Source organism: Manduca sexta, chromosome 13 (genome assembly GCF_014839805.1).
Source record: "Manduca sexta isolate Smith_Timp_Sample1 chromosome 13, JHU_Msex_v1.0, whole genome shotgun sequence".
Classification (NCBI taxonomy): domain Eukaryota; kingdom Metazoa; phylum Arthropoda; class Insecta; order Lepidoptera; family Sphingidae; genus Manduca; species Manduca sexta.
The window spans coordinates 2,570,765-2,592,414 of record NC_051127.1 but is presented as its reverse complement, the minus strand read 5'-3'; the positions used below and the strand labels follow the sequence as shown (position 1 = coordinate 2,592,414).

Below are 21,650 nucleotides of genomic sequence, written 5' to 3'. Positions count from 1 at the left end.
TCAAGAACCTCATCATTTGCAATTCCACTGTCATTTACAGATGGAACGGGTCAAACAACCGGTTCGACAATATTTTTACGAAGCTTTACATTATTATTTACTTGCAATAAGACGTAAGAACGTATTACATCATCGACATGTCCATCAACTTTGACGGTAAAACTACACGATCCTGGTGAAGTGGGCGAGCGTGTAGCTCCAGCCGAACCCGCGACGTCCTCTGACTGCCCAATTTGGCAGGTGAATGAAGCCCCCATTGTTTCTCTTTGTTTGTGTGTCCGTCTATCGCTTGGCAACGCACGTGGCCGTCAATGTCATGGCGATACATAAGTCACGGCCGTTGAGAACTGTATTTGACCTTTGCTTACACAGATGACTCATTTTAGAACAACGGTGGCTTTTTTAGTTATAATGAAATCGTTTTGGCTCTAGTCAAGACGATTTAATTATAACTCTATATTATGATCTCTAGATCTAACTCGTTATTTCTTGATATTAAATGTTTAGAACTATTATGAATTAATTATTAGTTAATTTGGTACAATAGGTGTTGTACTTAATATTTGAAAGATTTACAATTATTAGAGCCATGATAAAGCCGATTTTGTCTATAGCAAGGATGCAACGCCTCGGCCAAAGAAGCCACTGATTCGCAAAAAAAGAAGCTTTGCTTTTATGTTTTGTACGACCCATTTGCCAACAACTCCAAAAAGAATATTTATTATTTTAAAACCCAGCAAGGCTCGAGCCCTCTGGCATAGTACTTAGACAACAGTAATAACATACTAACTATCATGCATTTGCCTCTCTTTTGATTTTTTTTTCTAAACTGTGCACTGCATTGTGCTTTCTTAGTGTGATGATGTCAAGTGCAGTTCTATTACAAAAAGGAGAGGATCCTAGTTAGAAAGCATCCTGTCAACTGCACTTTATTCAATCTAGATTTTGCAAAATTATCCAATTATCCAATCTTCTAAATCAACAACGGAGGGTTGATGGATGAGTGCATCTAAACGGCACATGCAGAGCAATTGCAGGATCGTAGCAGCTGGTACTTGGAATTGGCTTAGAAACAGAACTTATAAAAAATCTAGATTATATTATAATAGAAATGGTCAAGAAAATAGACAATATTTTTAATGTAACCTCTATGACTAAAGACGAAGCGTCTGTAAAGCGGGAGACTGAAGGATCGTTGTTCTTTGTAAGGACATACAAAATTCGAGTCAGACTAAAACACACACGCATTACATCCCCAAAGGGGTAGACAGAGGCGCAATTGGTGCACCTCAGTATTCCATCGCATGTGATAGAAGGCCAGCCTATCGCCATATCAGACACTAATCCAAGACTCCGGCGTGATAGTTAGTAGAAAAACCCAATATCACTTTGTCCAACCCAGAGATCGAACCCGAGACCTTAGCACTACAGTCGTATCGTAACCCAAATACCACCAACGCAGTCGTCATCGTCGTTTCAAAATAAATAAGAATACATTTAACAGTAACATGAATTTTCCAGACCACCCAAAGAGAAGTTTTGCATCATGAAAGTAACTTTCACAAGCAGACCTGCAAATATTTGCCAATAACACAAACATTGGTGAGATCAAAAGACTGGCTGAACACTGCAACTCATCTTTTTGTTTCTATATTTAGTATGCAAACGAGTCAGTGTGTTTGTAGCTAATGATTACGGTGTTTGTGGGTAAACAAACCGCGTACAATTGTGGGAAGATCTCGGCTTACTTGCGGCGGCACGATGCATCGATTACCTAGCCGCGCTTCAGTCTGTGGGTTTGGACCTAGCTTAGATTCACGTGCCCACGCTCGTGTTCATATAAGGCTATTATACTTTACAAGCAAAGCGGGGGCCAACTTGTAGGATTTTTGGGTAGGTTGTACAAAGAACTATAATATTGTAAACTGACTGATAAAATTTTGCTGTAAAAATAGCCCTGAATTGAATAAATTTTGGCATTACGTTGACGCATTGTTTCCATATGAGATCCCTTCAAGTTAAAGGCAAGCAATTATTGTTTCAGAGAACAATGACAAGTCAGAAACAACGCCATTCACAGATATTAAAGTTCAAAAGCGATTATCAACTACAGCAAACCGTTACACCTATCCGTGTGCAAAAACCAACTAGAGTAACATTGAAAGTGGTGACGTCACGTCAGAGTCTAATGCCACCTTACAAGGCGACCGGAGTGAATCACCATCATAAATTGTCCTGACCATAAGCGCTAAAATCTCGCGTGGGCGACGCAAAAAACAACCTTAAACTTTTCACGTTAGAGGTTGATTTCAATTACTAGTCAACTGAGAGCGATGTTCAAATATTAGTGTGAAAGTTACAATGTAAGTGGATCTAGTAAATTTCAAAGTAAAATGAGAGGTATTGCTGTTGATTTCAGTTGTTAACATTATAGAATTTAATATTACAAGGATCCTTAATGAATGTATGAAAGTGGACCAAACTAACAGGAATCTATCTTGTCTAATGGAAGTTTCATAGATTATTTTTAAAACATCTTTTATTCCGGAAAAGGCAACAGTTTTTTATGACCAAAAGCCACAACTTGGCACCCAAAATCAGTTTTGCTCAGTACATCCGTGGTAGTGTATGATTGAGTTTTAGTTACCCAACTGGATAGAGATCATGGTACACATGATACAAATACCAGCCACTATGACTAGAATATATTGATAGTCATCATGTAAGACGGTTCATAATCCTAGCAAACGGTAGACCGTACACAAGAACCTGTCTGAACCACGTGCGTCACATTCCGGGATCAGCCTGTGTATATCCTGTTTCAAATAGGCAGACAAATTGCGTCAACTGGTGATGGTTAATCATCTCTCGTCAGTCAACTCTGTTTAGAATTTAATCCACTTACCCTCAGGTGCAGTGGGGTCGCTTAGCCTTCCTTATAAAAAAAAATAAAGTTGAAGCATACCGCATAACACCATTTGTCAATTCTCGTTCACTCACCAACAACCTTTTAGCTGATTAAAAAAGGCTATCCGTATTTAATTTATATCCTTGCATCATTATCTTAGTATTTTAATGAGATCCTCGCATCACGTTTACTTGCCATATGCTGTTTGTTCCTTAATTGCAAATTATTGCGTTTGAGCCGACAAAACCCGCGTATTTCTTAAGGTCGGACCTTGTTAATCCATATACGACCGAGCCGAGATTTTGCACGCTTTACATTTCGGCGACAGTGGGTGTATAAAGACATTCAGGTCATAATATATTTTTAATACGGTAAAAATTAAATGAGCTGTAATTGGCTTTTGTATTTAATTATATTTCCATTGTTTGTCTCCGATAAAATAACCTCCGGGAAGGTAATTTTGAATGGTTCAATTTAAGTATTAATTTAAGAACAATTATTTCCGAATTCGTTGGATAATGGTTGTGTAGTTGTAAGCTCAACAGCGGTGACTTTGATCTTTCGATTCAAAAATATCGCTTTGAATATTGACGTTTGAAGGTCCGTAAACCTCTTGTAGATATACCCACAGCTATCTTGGAGGGTTAAGACGGTTCAAGTTCTTTCATAAAATTCTCGAGAAAGTATTTTTCAACGACATTATTGATTGATTTATGCCCCACAATCTCGAGCAGTTATTTAATTATTATAATAACATGTTTCGTGTAATACCTGCCGGTGGTCCAATTATAAATTAACAAAAAAACGGCCCCTACTTTCCGAATATGCGGTGGTATTATCACAAGTGTATTTTGAAATACTTGAACTACTCCTGTTAAGAGCATCAAACAAATTCGCTTATATTTTACTGAATTATCAATTAAAATTATTTTAATATTGTAATACACTTTATTAACTTATGATGTTTTTTTTTCTATTTATTTAGCTTTGTTGCTGAAGCAATAATGACGTTCCTATAGTATAACATTTAAATTTAAAATTACATGTTTTTTAACCTTACATTAGCTAATATATAATTATCTTAGCGTGATTAAAATTGGTGGTATAGCGTGTTGTCTAGTGATTTTATAATTCAGCTTCGGTGGTACCTCGTATTTTTCGGACATCCTCAATAAAAAGTCAAAATCATCAACCATAAACATTACTGGCGAACTCGTCAATTCAATCGTTTAAAAGGGTAACGCTCTGCACTATACAGTAACAAGTTAATGACATCTAAACACCGTACAATTACACAATTTGGCCGACGACTCGTTTTGAAGCACTGTTCGACACAATTTGACCGCATTCGTGTCGCATCCGCCCACTGTGTGCTTTTGAACGGGCGCAGTGCACATTGCACTTACGACGGACATTGTTCCATCACGAATTAATGTTATTTTAATGTTTTAGTCTGGTTTCTCGTGAAGAAAGGCGGCCTTAAGGGAAACTGGGCAACCGCCCGAGGCCGGCCGGCGCGGTGTATGAGAGGACCTTTTTTCGACAAAACTGTTAAAACTTGGAGGATCTTTTTTGCTTCGCCCGGGGCTTCGCGTATTTTTTTTCTTTTTGCCTAGAGCTACGCGTCGTTTAAGGCCGCCACTGGTTGTGAATTGTAAAAGTAAAAGATGCCAAACACACTATAGTAAAAGTTTCCGCAACATAATTAACATTATAATTTAGGCAAAAGTAATAGTAAATTGCTTAATTTCTTTGTAAATTTATCTTTCGCTTTAACGGTGAAGGAAAACATCGTGAGGAAACCTGCACATCTGAGAAGTTCTTTATAGGAAGTCGACCAATCCGCATTATGCCAGCGTGGTGGACTAAGGCCTAATCCCTCTCAGTAGTAGAGGAGGTCCGTGCTCAGCAGTGGGCAAGTATATAATACAGGGCTGATATTATTATTAATAGTAAATTGAAATTGACTGTCAATAAAGAAGCTAGCCGTAAGTGTTTGAAAGCAGTAAAGAGTGAATGACATCTAAATATCGTATACATAATTTGGTGCACGCCGACTCGTTTCGCCGCACTGTGTTCGGTGCAGTTTGACCGCATCCGCACACCGCGTGCGTATTACTTACGCGCAGTGTGCACATTTACCCTTGGGGTGGACATTATTGACGTTTGTTTTGTTTCTGCTTGTGCGTTTAAAACAATAATCGGTTACCCACCATAATGGCCTACGTAAGTGTCTCGCTTTCCGGGATCAGCTTATGCATATCCGGTGCCAACAGCCCGGCGTAATTGTGTCGACGGCCGAGGGGTAATCATTTCTCGTCAGTCGACATTCTACACCTCCAATCCACTTACCAGTGGGGTAGTTGTGCCGTGCTTGATTTAAAAAAAACGAATGACATCTGAATACTTTACAATTACACAATATAAACCTATTTGTTTCGGTGCACTGTACTTGATGCATTTGTCCGCATCCGCCCACTGCTTGCGGATCACTTTAGCGCAATGTGCACATTTGTACAACACTTGTGATCAACATGATGCTGTTTCATGTGAATTAGTCTTTGTTTTGTTTTTATTGTTATGAATAATGTAATTTATAGACATTACATTATACTATTTGTTTTCATAGCAAAAAGTTTCACAAATACCCTCTAAATATTAGTGAAAGTATTTCTGTAGGCAGTGATATGCCTTTTTATTATTCAAAATCCCTCCATTTCCTAACAATACATTATTAAAATACACACGAATTATACTTGTAAAAGGAACTTTTCTCACACCCAAACGTCCTTAGCACGATTTATATTGTTACCAAGTATAAGCGTAGGAGGACAGTTCCGAACCGGATCGTATTACAATTTACCGACCATCGACTAATTAATAAACGCAAAGAACATTTGTAACTGTCAATAATTGTCTAGGACTTGGTGGATATGGCTATTGTGAGGATATTGACATTTAATGATAATATGTTACGATTTTAGGACATATATTAGAGATGTTTCCGTGAGAGTCCGCCTGGGTAGGTACCACCGTAATGTCTATTTCTGCCGCCGAGAAGCAGTGTGTAGTCACTGTTGTGTTCCGGTTTGAAGGACATTGTAGCCAGTGTAACTACTGGACATAATGAGACTTAACATCTCACATCTCAGGATGGCGAGCGCAGTGGAATACCAAACAATACTTTGTAATTCATGGTGATGGATGTTTCTACTGTTTATTGGCGGTCGTATCGCTTACCATCAGGCGAACGGCAAGCTCGTTTTGTCATACAAAGCCATAAATAAATTAAAAAAAAAACATATGTAAGTGTTAAATTTTATACTACTTTATTTTCATTTAATCCCCGTGTGAAAATCCCAAAAGACCCATTGTGCATTTTTAGTGATAAAAATAAGTAATTCTATTATGAAATTTATAATTTCTTCAAAAATTTTGTGCTGCTTTGCAATTGCAATTTTTATGTAGTTATCTGTTTGGTCCCACATGAGTCCCGTTTGGAACCCTTACAACTACCACATTGTGGTTGCACAACTTGCGGAGGCCAATATATTTTTATTATATTAAATTTTCCCGTGGGAAAGAAAGACTTGTAGCGGCTATAGTATAACTGGAAGTATCGACTGACTGACGATCAACGAATGTCTGCAGATCCAAAACTATAGCACTCTGGAATACTGCAGTTTCTAATCAGTACAAAAAAAAACGGCTTAGTAGTTTCTGATATTAGCGCGTTCAAGCGAACAAACAAATTCTTCATCTTTATATTAGTATAGGTTATATTATACATTATAAATTCCTTGATAAATGGCTTATCCAAAACTTTTCAATTCGAACAAGTAGTTCTTGAGATAAATACGTTCAAACAAACAAATTCTTCAGCTTCATATATTAGTATAGATATAAAATAGGGTCCCTCAAACAGCCATTACCCCCCAACTTCCTCTCAAACACCACATTCGATTTAATAACTCAGACTACACGCGCCGATGATTTTCCCATATTTTTTTGTTACAATACCGCGCGTTCGGTTCGCCGCGCACGGCAACCATTTACTCAGCAGTGGCGACAGGACAGCAACAAGGTGATTGCAACCAAGACTCCAATATACTTCGATAATGTTTACTAACACTGATATAGGCTAATAAGATGTTTATACAACAATTTGTAGCTGTTTTGTACATTTCTGCAGTAAAGCAGAATCTGAACGGATTTGGAAGACATTTGACACACACAAAGTTATATCAGAATAATATATCGGCTAGTTATCTTGGAAAACTAGTTTGTATTTTGGAAAAGATATTTCACACCGGCAAAGCTGCGAGCAAAACTTAGTATCTTATCATCAACCTGAAGAATGCAAGTTTGAACGCTTTAAAATCTGCAACTACTGCCCCAATTCAAAAAATAAATAAATCTGAAGCCGCATTTCTTGAAGTATTACAAGCTTTTTATCCGGGAAAACGAACGAGCGAAGTCGCGAGCAAAAGCTAGTTTACCAATAAAACCGCAAGCCCTCTATAAATACCGTGTAATCACGTTTGCCATCTCCATATATAAATAACCGCAACGTATCGTTTATCTCAAAGCAGAGTATAAAGCGTGCTCACTGTTCATGCGTTTCAAGTCATTGATTAAACACTATAAATGAATTGTGATCAATCATTCTTCATCGACTTATGCCCTTTATAACGTTTTGAGAATGTACTTAATACTGGCTATGCAGTGGCGGAGTGAGCGGTGTTTTTTGGGGGATAGAATGTTCTAGAACAACAGTCGCCAACCTTTTGGTAGGCAAGGGCCACAAGGTAGCAAAATTTAATAAAGGTGGGCCGCACGTATAATATTAAGCCTAGATGCCTAAGTACATACAAATAATTCCATATGTAATACTATAAGAATTTTTGTTCTGACATAGGTACTGACAGACTGACTTTGTCTTTCGCTTGTTCATTTAAAGGCAGAGCAGCGCGTTCTTGAGACGCTTTACTCTTTATTTAAAACATTTATTTAGATGTTAAAGACTTATTTACAAAACATCACGGGCCGCAAGCAGAACGTTCGCGGGCCGCGTGCTGCCGACCGCTGCTCTATGACATTGATTCCCAAAGTGATCCAGGTAGACCCCGTCTACTGGAGACTTGACGGGGGTCTACGATGGCATGACCAAAAAATGGGAGTCCAAAATTCGAAAGCGGGGGTCCACGAAAATTTATCTTGGCTTGACTGCACCTATTAATGTAAGCACATAATATTGACAGGGGTCGTAAGAGGCACAGCGACCTCAACGAACACCCAACATAACTGTCCAGAAACACTGCGATGGCTGGTTGGTGGTTGTAATGCACATTCACAGCGAAACCAAAAAAATTAAGTAAATTTAGAAAGTTTAAGTGAATACGACACATCAAATTTTGTAGATATTACAAATTAATTGCTTGTTGCTGTTGAGCACGATTCTCCAATTTAATAATTGCCTCGAGTACATCACTGGAGGCATGATTTTTAAAGTGCCCGCCGAGCGATATATGGGGGCAATGTTTTGGGAACAGCGGAGAGTATGGAGTCGTATTTTTTTATTGCTTTTCTTATTCAATTATATATTGATCTTGTGGCAGTTCAGTTCAAGCTCATGGCTTAAGCTGAAAGAACTTAGGTTTGCCAATCTGGGAAATGTGAGTGGCCAGATATGAGTGGGTTATTTAGTTCAATTTGTAAGGGATTGGAACTCTAAGAAAAGGTTAACGTCGGACTAGTCATAAAAACATAAAAAAACTGTAATACTATGTGTGAAAAAGTAAATTCTACTGATTACTCATTGGAGTAACATAAGGGCCCGAGGAAGAAAATAAAGATGAACTTTGTTATAATTACGTAAACAAATCAAAATAAAAGTACCTATAATAGTTCAACCTGATTGATAGTCATAACAAAAAAAAAACTATTATAAGACCAAGTTTCCCTAAACAAAGACATTTAATTCCTCGTTTTTTATCTAAACATTTTTTATCACAACATCAACTCCACGATTTCCGCGTGCTATTGACTCAAGTGTCTCGCATTCCTCAATTAGTCAGAATGGCTGTTACAGTTCATACCTACCGCATAGCTATTAACCGCATGTTAAATATGTATGATGCGTCTACGCATACACCAACCCATTCAACTTCGCGACAACCTGATAAAATGTTCTGGAAAGTTCCTTTTAATCCCAATTTATATCTTTAACCACATTTCGATGTGTTTTCGGCTGATTGCAACGTGATCCAGTATGAATGTTTACATTATTGTGAAATTAACTCATGATACCGATATTTCGTGTACTTATTAAGTACAATTATTGATCTGTTTAATATTTTACTGTAGTTATATGTTGTTATTAATAACTTAATTAGTGTAATTAGTTTATCTGTTCTAATTGAAATAAATAAATAATATTTACATTGTATACCTGTCACCTGCGGCTAAGCTGAGTACATATAATTGTCTTTAGTAATGTGTACATCTTTAATAGGTGCGTGTATGAGTTATTAAGCCTAAGTATATTAGACTATTGTATATGACGGCGCGTCTCATGAAAGTCAACGTCAAGAGTGACACCGTCAGTCACCCTCGCGGAGCGTCGTGTCGACGGCAGCGGGGCCGACCATCTTTACTTGGGTTTTGGTGGTACGTAACGGCCAGCGCGCCACGATTGCGACGAATCGCTACAAAACGTGTTAATCAGTGTATCAGTGTTATAATGAGTTCAGATGTAGGTCCTTCTGCGCTTTCATATATATTATGTAGTGTTGATGTAGTTATTTAAACGGCTTTGTACGACTTGTCCGCGTGAAAATGTTTCGGGAATAGAAGTCTTTCTTTATATTGTCCGGGATAAAAAAGTAGCCTATAGCACTCAGGAGTAATGTAGCTTTCTATTATTGAAAACATTTTCAAAATCGGTTCAGTAGTTCCAGAGATTAGCGCGTTCAAACAAACTCTTCAGCTTCTTATGTAAATAGATAAATTTAAAAATGTCGGGACAAAACCCAAAGGACTCATCAAACATGAGACATATATGTTTAAATAGTTAGTTTTTTTATGTTCTTACCAGAAAATAAAAAACGCGACAATTTAAAACTTTCAGCACCTAACACCCTTACATAGTCATCATATACCCAAATAGATAGTTATAAAACCAATTTACGACATCTGGAAATACCAAAAACATCGTCCCGCTGGTCTTTGAACATTGAACAAGCTTTATAAGTCAAATAGTGGGTAGACACTGAACGCTCCAGCAAAACACGCTTGCAATTAACCCACGCATTCTTTACATGGATTCTGCGTTTATAACTTGTATTAAATTGTGATTATTAAATCGTTATGTTTACATTAATTGTTTATCCAGTTGCGAGTCTACATAAGGGCTTTTTGGACTGTAATATAAGGCCCCGTGGATGATAGGCCCCCCCAGTACATTAGACAGTAGACAATATAGTTGTTGATGTCTGTCATCTATCTATATATATAAAAATGAATCCCTATTTCCCTTGGTCACACCATCACGCGTGTACGGCCGGACCGATTTCATTATATTTTATTTTGTTGTGTTCGTTATTGTCAGAAGGATCTTATGAAAGAAAAAATTAAGGAAGTTGAGCGGAACGTTAGAAAATTTAAGAAAAGTTAATTTCAGTGATTGACTGAAAGCGCGCTGCAAATTCAAATCAATTCAAAAAAAAATATTTCCAAACATAAATACCAACACTTAGTAGTTACTACACCGAAAAGTGAAGGTCCCTAGGTTTAAAACCAAAAGCACAACCCTCGAAATTTTCAAAGTTACGCCATTGGCTTTATAGACAAAACTTAAACACAATCAGTGGATTCTATCGATCGCCTCCACCCACATCAGGACACCTGGCGACACGAGTACAATTAGGACAGTGGTATCACCAAACACACCCAGTTTTAAAACCGTGCCATCACGCAATTAATTAATGTAATCTACTATAACTCTATGTACATAAATATCATCATGTCGGAACGTGTATACGCTGTAGACTTTATCATCAAACATTTTGTATACGAATATAGTGCTAATATTTCAAGGTACCTATGATGTACTTAGCTTGTCAATCTCTAGACCAACCTAAGGTTGACTGAGAAAGAATGTCTATGGAATGAAGTCCACACACACACACACACACATATATATAAAAAAGTGAATAATTAATACTACACATTCTATAGTGTTTAGAAAATCTATGTTGGTTATAGTTCCACATATGAAGTTAGTTTACTGAAAAACAAAACTTATAAAGCGTTTTTGGTCAATATTTGGCAGGATTTTCGTATGCAAGGGTTCGTCATCGTTGGTAAAAGATCAGACATATGACTTGCCAGTATAGAAAAGCTGAAAACCGAATGGACAATGGGATGGAAAGAAGAAAAGCAGATGACGAGACGTTGGTTTATCGAGAAGAATAAAGGACTGTTTATAAACGTATCGCCACAAATATATTGGAGTTATATTGGGGTTTGGGGCCGATTGGGGTATATATGTATATAGGATATTGGCCTAATTTTTGTAATGGGGCAAAGTGACGATAACTCACAAGCCGAGACATATTATTATTATACACATATTATTGTCCTGTAGGTATTCCGATAAATATATTTATATACTTAACAGGTAAAATATAAATAAAATTATGGCTGTCATACATAAAATTACGCATAACTTTATATTTATTTTAACACCAATAATTTCCTTTACATAAAACCTATAATGTGCGGAATTTTACGAGTCCCTCGGGAGCCGGCCGCAATTTCAAATAGTGTGAGAGGCTATAATACATAACCAACTTTTATGTTACATGTATATATTTTAATACTGTTAACACGAGTATTAATACTGCTATTTTATCCTCATATTTTTATGATAAAGGGAGCAAGCCGTTCACTTGTTAAATTCCATGACTCCAAAAACAATCACACCAGCAGCTCTTGAGAGTGCTTTGTAGTATGCTACATGAGCGCTATGGCGCTCGTCACAGACAAATTAGTTGTTAAGTCGCATAATACCCACTTCCCAACATTTAAACTGACCTTAATGTTCTTTAAATTATAAAACAGTGCATGAACGATGCTGCTTAGAAGGCAACGAAAGACATTGTATTGATACCTGCCCAAGCAGTCTCTCGCACACGAAGGTGGTATTAATATCAATCTCACCTTTGATAGGATCTCAAGTAGACATTTAATAAATTTAACTATTTAGTAAACAAAGTTAAAGTTGTCATTTAAGAGCGTGTTTCCGCTGATTCAGCGTTAAACATATCTCAGCTCTCAAAATCTCGCATATACTTTGACTTAAGACATAATTTGAGATGTTGATACCTGTATATTAAATAGCTACGATCTTAAGATGCTGATTTTAATTTGACAGCGAATCAGCTGCTATCGGAATTCAGAACGAAATTGAATCGCGTCTATTAATAGGACCCTAAGAGATCTCTGAGGGAGACCTCTGATTTCATAGAAGTCTTCGTAAAAACTCTTATATGAAATCTTCTAATCAATCCCTCGCTCCATTTAATGTTCTTATCGGTAACAAGGCCTGCATTGTAACCACGTTATCAGTCAAACATCGTATTTAGCTCGTAATCAGCAAGTGAACGGGCATAGATAGCAGTAAATATGAAAGGGACCGTTGCTGCGATGTACTTAACGATGCTGCGGGCTTTATTAGCTTTATATTGAGGTCTCTTTGAATAACAGTTAATTGTCTTGAGTTTGCATAAAAGTAATACATTTGGGGTCATCTATAGTTTACGATACAAAAGTAATTTTTGCAAATTCTATTCTTGTTACACAAGTTGAGGTTCAGTTTTAGATTCCAGATTTATTCGTGACGTCATAATGCTTAATATTCATCTCAACTTTGTCACAATATGATAATACTTTGTTGTTGTCCTCCCTTTTTCCAGCAATTATATGTAAGCCAGTCTGTCTAAGTTGGCAACAACATCAAGGTAAATAATACTTCTCCAAGAATTCAAGCAATAATGTTAAATAAAGTTGTTTCATTTAACTTCCAATGTTTGGATCAAATCTTAAAAACAAATTTCAACCGATTAAGGTGAAATTTTGCACACACGTTTAGTTTGGATGACAATGCATGGTTACTTTTTCTATGTTGCTTTGAATGACGAGACGAGCTTGCCGTTCGCCTGGTGGTAAGCGAAACGACCGCCCATAAACAGTAAAAACATCATCCGACACCTTGAATTACAAAGTGTTGCTTGGTATGCCAATACGCTCGCCATCCGGAGACATGAGATGTTAAGTCTTATTATGTTCAGTAGTTACACTGGCTACAATCTCCTTCAAACCGGAACACAACAGTGACTACATACTGCTGCTGGGCGGCAGAAATAGACATTGCGGTGGTACCTACCCAGGCGGACTCTCACATGAGAGATCCACCAGTAATATTACGTATTGACAGCTTCAATATAGGGCGTCGTTGTCGGGCCGCGGGGCCATCGCACTGTTTGTACGCCACGACCTGCATCTACCACCTATTTATACCTTTTCACGTGAATTGAACGAGGTCTTTGAGGAAATTATGTAATAGCATTGTGTAGACCGGTTATAGAAAAACGTTTGCGCGGCTATAGCTTTACGAATCGTTTATGATACGATAATTCATTATTCAGTCATTGACAAAACTGTTAAGGTGAGTCCTCTTATAGGGACTGACATGTAAAGAATATTATGGGCGGGCATGTGAAGAAACCATTTTGAAAGTAATAAAATATATACTTAATAAAAATATAATGATTACTTACCTATGAATATAACTGGTTATGCTCGCCATTTCATTTGCGTAATTTTTTTTCTGGGATATAGTATATTATTCTGGTATAAAAATATAGGCTTTAGCACTCAAGAGTAATGTAAGTTCGTAATAGAGAAAAAAATGATGTAATCGGTTCAGTAGTTCCAGAGATTAGCCTCTTCACAATCATAAACAAACACAAACTTGTTCTCTTTAAATTTAATAAAGTTAAATTAACAACTATAATATATCTACTTAATTACTAAGACGAAATCATAGGGAATAATGTTTCTGGAACTGCGTATGCTCAGAAAATGTTTGTCGTTATGTGTCTAGGTAGTTGTATCTTGTGATATTTTATAAAAACCAAATAAATATTCATTTATATAATATACATTTTCGAGCCAGAAACCCTTGCGGCCGTCTTCAGAACACCCTTCCAAAGTTTCATCACAATATGATTATTGGTTTTGTAATATAATAGGACAAACATACACACATTCATTTTTATATAAGTATATAGATTTGACAGCTTAATCAAGACTTAAATAATTAATTAAAAAAAATAGCTTGTTACCGTTAAAAGACGTTTTATGCAAACCAATTATACATCTCTTTGTTCTTATTTTAAATAATATTTGTATTATAATAGCTATGATTAACGCATTATTAAAATTCAAATTAGATTTAAAACTGTATTCAAATTAAAATGTGTTTTCCTAAAAAAAATAATTATACTCGGATAGATATAAGTGAGCGTTTAGGCCGTGCTCGTTGTTTATCGATATAAATAAGTATCTAATATTATCCAATAATGAGATAAACACTCATACCTACTAACTGTAAGACTGAACTGAATGCCTGTATGCAGTATGCTCATAATTTCCACTTATACGTTTGGAAAATAAAACCGATACAAAAGGTTTTTAAAGTTTCTAGAACTTGCTAAGTAACGGTATTTTATTTTTCAATTACTAAAATATACTCGATATATTAGCTATAATTAAGAATGCTTCCTATATTGTGCAAGTCACGAATGACGTTTAACTTAACAATGAATAACATACAAACATACTAAACATTTCATTACTCTATTATTGATAGTAAAAAAATCACACACTTCCATTTCCGCCGGAGTCATCGTCAATCGTAATTGACGTCACCAAAACATTTATACGGAACAAATGCGTATATTTATTCAACATACGGTGCCTGTGCGCCATGAATTAACATTTTGCGACGTTATATACAGACTTAATATCGATAGTTATGGATATCCATAAACAGATTCGACAGACGGAACTTATAGAGAATCTAAATAGTAGTTACTGGAGTTGGCATTGAGACACATAACTGAATATCGACATATAAAATCGATATCGGTAAAAACACTTACTAAATAACGTCTAGACGACAGCTGTCAGTTGGAGCTGGCATTGAGTTTAATAATATATAACACAGGTCCACAATGTTTGGACAATTTACTTATTAATAAAGTTCATTATATGTGTGGATATGTATATTGATTTCGATTTTTTTATATAATATAACTGTATGAATATAGATCAGAAACAACAGATTATTTAGATTAGAGGATTCTTTAATATAATTATTATATATATTGAAATTAGAAAGAAATAAGTCTGTATGTCATTAACATTACCCGCTGTCTCCATATTCAACACTCGTTCCCATACGTCAATGTCAATATTCTTATGAGTTTTTCGACATCTAAAGTATTCAGGGGTAAAAGTGGTAGTGAAGATTACTTCCCATAACATGACAGGCTTTTTCATTTAAAATACCCAATATTTGGCTAAAAACCAGTATCATGCAGCATTGTGCTAGCGTTGCTATGAAAGACGTCGTTGTTTGGAAAATATTTATTTATTTATTATCTTATATTGTTGAAGCCAGAGTAATTACTGGGTGTTGAGAGTTAAATCCTTAAGTCCCTAGGTGACATGCGCAGTATAATACTACCCAATATTGGAACTCCATAGCCATAAGTAGTATTGTTGTGGTATCTAGTCACTTACCAACCGTTCTACAGCTTAGGAATTTCATAATACAGTTGTATAGAAAAAGATTAACTACTCATTTCAATAACTGTTTTCCATGGTCAAACTTAACAATGAAGCTCTTATATAGACCAATTTGTAGCCAAACTAGCCAAATAAATCTAGATAAATGGATGCCTATGTTACAAACTTTCTGGCACTTAATACTTCACAAACATAAATCAACTTTATCTGGCGTTTCGCTTTATCTTTTCTTACTTATCAAAACAAAACTTGAGGTGAAATTGGCTCACATCCAAAATTAAAAGGGTGTATATACTAATATGACCTACTTTAAGCATATTTTTTTTCTAGACCTAAATTATTTCATGCGTAATATCTCTTAATATTATTGGCTTATAATTTTACTTAATTATGACATGTTTTCTCAATAGTATATTCGTATATTTGGCCTTGAATCAATTTAATAAGTAGGATGATTAAGTCATGCGATTTTTCAAAACCACTAATAAGTAAATTGTTTAGAATTCAATTTAGTGGCGTTTTTAAGCATAGGAGGGAAATTAGCTAAATAAATCATGAGGGCAATGTTTGTGCATATCTTTTCAGTGAAACAAGCCTAACGTGCATAATATATAGTATGTAAATGTTTATTATTTAGAAACTGATATATTCTTTAAAATATAGCCCCATCTTAAATGTTTATAAACAAATTATGTACACAATCTAATGACCTATATATTCGCAAACTTGTTATCTGTATCAAAAGAGGCATCCGCACTTTTATCAGTTATTATAGAGATAACCAGGGCATGATGTTTGGCAATAATATATATTACCTGTCATGTAAAGAGTGATAGAGCAGCGAATAAATTTTGCATGAATCAGCATAGTATCTTAGACGAGGTTAATGAGACCCAAAACAACTAAAATCCGATTTGAGTTCTAGGCCTCACATTTAAAATAGGTGTAGGAGGAATAAAAAGACATATTCCTTTTGTTGATATAAATAAAAATTTTAATATTCAAATTTATCGACTTCTTACGCAAATCATTCCCATTCCCTCACCTATCATTAGCAAAAAAAAAATCAAAACATCGATAAAACATTTCAACGAGCATCACTACAGCGAGTGAGGATAATAATAATCGGCACCGGCGAGGTCAAGGTTCGCATCCCGGGCGGGTCGACGCCGCGGACGTTACGCGACCGTTTGAAAAACGAACCGTTGGAACGCTAACAATCCACTGTGGGGGCGCTAGTGTCGCGAGTTATTTTTTCTTTTTTTTGCAATTTTATACGCTTAATGGCAATGGGGTTTTTTGCGAAGTTTGAATAGAACAGTTAAGGCGGATTGAAATGCATTGTTTTGCTTCCAGTTTTGAAACAATGGCTTTTAAAAATTCACTTTTTCGTCTTTAATTGTATAAAGATCCTTAATTCTCGTCGAGTTTATAACTGTTTTATTTTTATTATTATGATACATTTTTTATATGACGACTAAGTTATTTTATGTTCCTTTCTTATTCTTAGCATTATTTGAAACTGATAATACGAATATGTAGTTGGATATCTACTCTAGGCAAATTATTTTCATTCTATACTCTATTTTGGACTACAGAAATTTCTTTTTTTTCTAGCACACTGATTCCATGATATCATTAGTTGCCGTCTTAATATACAATTCATTACTAGTCTCCAATTACACTCGTGTTTATTCTGAATCCTCACATGTCCTTGAACATGAACACCGTATACATGCGGTTTTATTTGAATAATTCTAGGCAATGATAAGTACATGCCACCTTGCCTTTGAGGTATTCTACGCATTGTCCCAAGAAAATATTTATTGTTTTGCTTAAGCTTCCTGGAATTGATCACAGCTGACGCGGCGACAACATGAATAATATTGGGTTAAATATTAGTGCGAGTAATAGAAACTGTTTAGACGTTACATATAATAATGACTTGAAAACCATTGTATTCTTCTATTGAGCAATTCTTTACTTCCGCGATGAAAATCAATGCTTTTGATATGATTGAGGAAATAATTTACTTTCCAACGTTTTTTAGATAATTTAATTTAATTATGTATAAGTCCAGACTAGCACTGGAAGTAATATTTACATAGGTTCGATTAGGTCTAGATGTAAAAAGTTCGTGGAAGTCCCGACTACATCTAGAAGTATCTAAATATAAGTTCAAACTAGGATTATAAGTAATTTCTTATATATCAAAATAGTATCCGAGTAAAATCAATTTCGATGTATACGCATTTGATTATTTGTATAGTTTTATCTATTTTCCTTCCAAATACTATATAAAAACTCGTTATCTATAATAATTTGAACATTGTAATATCATAAAAGAATTGTGCACACCTCTATTTGGAATCACTTCAAAAAGCTTATTTAGTCGTTCTGCTATAAACAGACAGTAAAAAATAAATACCACAATAATTTTTAATTTTCTCAGAATAATTGATGTGATCTACTGCCATAGAGATTAGAGACCATAGATGGACATTATTTATAGTCTTGTATTTAATTGACGTGACACAATAATAAATACTGTAAGTTAAAGGAAAATGGAACGGTATAATATGTCTTTGTTTTCCTACATAGATAAATGAACAATATTGTTTTCATAGCTATAATGCATTATTATTAAAGGATTGCTGGCACGTGTCCTTGTTAACTGTGTACACAAGGCAAGCAAAATATTTTAGACACATTTATTATGTTTGCTTTTCTTCTTTTGAGAGGATGTAAAATATTTTAACTATAACGTTGTGTGCATAAGATTCCAGCTAAAACACTGGGCGTAAAGAGAACAATTTTTTAAAAAAATATCGTAACTTTGATAGTAACACTTAATATAGGGGTCGACAAACATAAACAATGATTATAAGTAGTTTGACCTCCTTACCTGCATTTGCAGCAGTCTCGAACCACCGCCTTTTTCCATTTTGTCACAGAAGAACAAAGTGTGGAAGATCGCGAAAATTTAAGTTTTTTAACTGTTTTACGTCCAGGACCAATAAACAAATACAATTAATGCGTCTACCGGCTAGCAGTTCAAATATTACACACGATTTTAAACATTATCAACACAAAACATTAATAAAAATTTGACACAATTTTGACAAGTCCAAACACGAGAATTTCCTTTGACCGAGTTTTTGAATTTCGAATTCACGTTCGGAAACGTGTTTATATTTTTTATTTTTAATTGTATAAGGCTCGCGCACCGATCAAACGTATGGTCGCCAGGCGACTCAGCTGCGTGCGGCCCGACGCGAAACACCACGAGATTGCGCGGCGGGGGAGCGAGCAGCCTGCATGACTGCGCGCTGAGTAATCAACTAGCTGCACCTACATGCCCTGTAAACCTCGCCGAGTGTCCATTTGCCGCCACGCAACTAACGCTCATCCAATTTGAGTTCTAACCTCAAACCATAGAGGATGGTATTCAATAACAAACTGTTTGGAGTTATCAAAAACTTTGTGCTTCGTACTGTCGGACAAATGTAAGTTTACCGTTGTTATCAATCAAATGAGCTTTATTTTAAGGTGATAGAAACTATTTTTGGAATGCATAGGCTTTAGTTTGAACTTTTGTCGGTGGATGGAGAGGAACATAAACAGTGCGAAAGAAATTTGCAAGCCCGCAGCCGAATACGGTGAAAGCTTATGAACGCATCGGGTGTTAACCTTTGGGGCACTGTGATTAAATGTTTGACGGGTCATGTGTCCCATAGTTTATTAGCATTAATTGCAATAATTTAACATATTAAAATTAAATTATTCGTGATAATTTTGCTTCTCGATTACTTTCTGAAAATTAAAATTATGTTTAAATCAGGAACACGATATTGAGATTTGTAATATTAATAATAATTTTGTAATATTGATTTAGTGTCCATAAAATTGTGTATGCATTACTAATATATATTTTTAAATGGGTACAACAAGGTGACCCCCACTGCACCTGTTGGTAAATAGAGTGGAGTTCAACATGTCGACTGACGAGACTTGCTTACCCGTCGGCAGTCGACACAATTATGCTGGCCTGTTGGAACCGGATAATAAATAACAATAATAACCGGAACAGGCTGATCACGGAACTCGAAACATTTACGTGGGCCACTGTGGCGGGTTTTAACACCTTGTGTACGGTGGTCGCTATCCAGGCGGATATAAAATACGTATATCCTACCATCAACAAATTAGTGTTATATTCCGAAATTGTTTTGCACTCTGCCTTGTTTAATTTTAAATAATAGTAAAACCGGTATAAAGAAACTGTTCCACCCCTTTTCAAGTGACGTTTTAAGAAATTCATGATATTTAAGTACCCCAACCTTATTTGGTCTGAAAGATTTCAATTATTTATTTACTGAATATACAAAAAAGAAACAATCATTTGCTGTTAAGTGGTCGCCACGACTCGTTATAAACACACATCATTTCAATAAAGAAATGTAAATAACCAGACGGCTTTAAGTAAAAGGCATAGAGCTCAAAATATGGTTAAAAGCATACCGGTTATATTTTGGTGATCTGGAGGATATCTTTTAGACGGTAACAGAAAGATGTCGTGTTGACTTCCATTTTTTTTTATTATAATTTTTTTTTATTGCTTTGAATAACGAGACTAGCTTCCCGTTCGCAAGGTAAGCGATACGCCCCCCCATAAACAGTAGAAACACCATCTAACACCTTGAATTACAAAGTATTGTTTGGTATTCCACTGCGCTCGCCATCCTGAGACATGAGATGTTAAGTATTATTATGTCCAGTAGTCACACTGGCTATAATTTCCTTTAAACCGGAACACAACAGTGACTACAAACTGGTGCTTGGCGGCAGAAATAGGCATTGCGGTGGTACCTAACCAGGTATATGAGAGACCTACCACTAGTAATAGCAGTTTTTACCCTTGACCACTTCATTGTTACTGACGTTAACAGAGTCCTTATTAATTTTAAAGTAATTGCTATGAATCATTCGACCTGATTTCTTTGACATGCAGATGTTTAATGTCCCAAGAATAGTCAATTCATTGTTTGTACGAAGTTAATAATTCTATATCTATACTTCTATATAAAGCTGAAGAGTTTGTTTGTTTGAACGCGCTAATCCCAGGAACTACTAAGTGAAATTTGGAAAAATATCTTAGTATTGGATAGCCCATTAATCGGGGAAGGCTATAGGCTATATAACATCACGCTATGACCAGTAGGAGCGGAGCATCAATGGACAATAGTGCAAAAACGGGGAAATTTCATTCCTTTTGGGAGCTTCCGTTGCGTGCGCTGGGTAAACGGTTAAATCATTGTAATAAATATTCTATCTATTGAATATAGTCGCATAATTCCCTGGCCAAAGTTTATGCAGTATGTAAAAAGCAATAGGTCGGTTAATTGTAAGTTACCAGTGAAGAAATTGTCTTATTTGAGAAGAAAGTGAAGAGTGGGGAATGTCCTGGATTAATTTTGCAGTACACATCACGTTTATTACTAAAGGTTAAACGAGGTACAAGCAGGGCAGTTTTTGCCATGTGTTTCATTCCATGATCAGATAAGAGGCGAACCTATTGTTATCAGGCATTGATTCCGGATTTTGAGCTGATACTTAGCAGATTAACCCAATATCACTGCCGGATCCGGATTCGAACTCAGGACTTCAGGGAAGTGGTACCCTGCACACAAGATAACTAATTCACTGAGGCAGTCAATGATGTATTTTATGTTATTTTTCATCATGTAAAACTGCTCGTGGGAGTCATATTGTGGGAAAAAAATTTACGCTAGGGTAGGTACATTAAAAATTAAGTACTTACCTATCTTATAAATATAAACTAGATATTTACCCCCTTATTCATAAA

General features: G+C 35.8%; 1 protein-coding gene across 3 annotated transcripts in view; it reads right to left on the bottom strand.

Annotated features, from left to right (window-relative positions):
* The window catches only part of LOC115453096 (zinc finger C2HC domain-containing protein 1C), a 38,994-nt gene extending 19,867 nt beyond the window's left edge, over positions 1-19,127 (bottom strand). For all 3 annotated transcript variants that reach the window (XM_037438205.1, XM_037438207.1, XM_037438206.1), the window contains exon 1: positions 18,690-19,127. In XM_037438205.1, the coding sequence (XP_037294102.1) occupies positions 18,690-18,728 (39 nt within the window). In that variant the 5' untranslated portion in view covers positions 18,729-19,127. The remainder of the gene's footprint in view (positions 1-18,689) is intronic.
* Between the last annotated feature and the right edge of the window lie 2,523 nt (positions 19,128-21,650).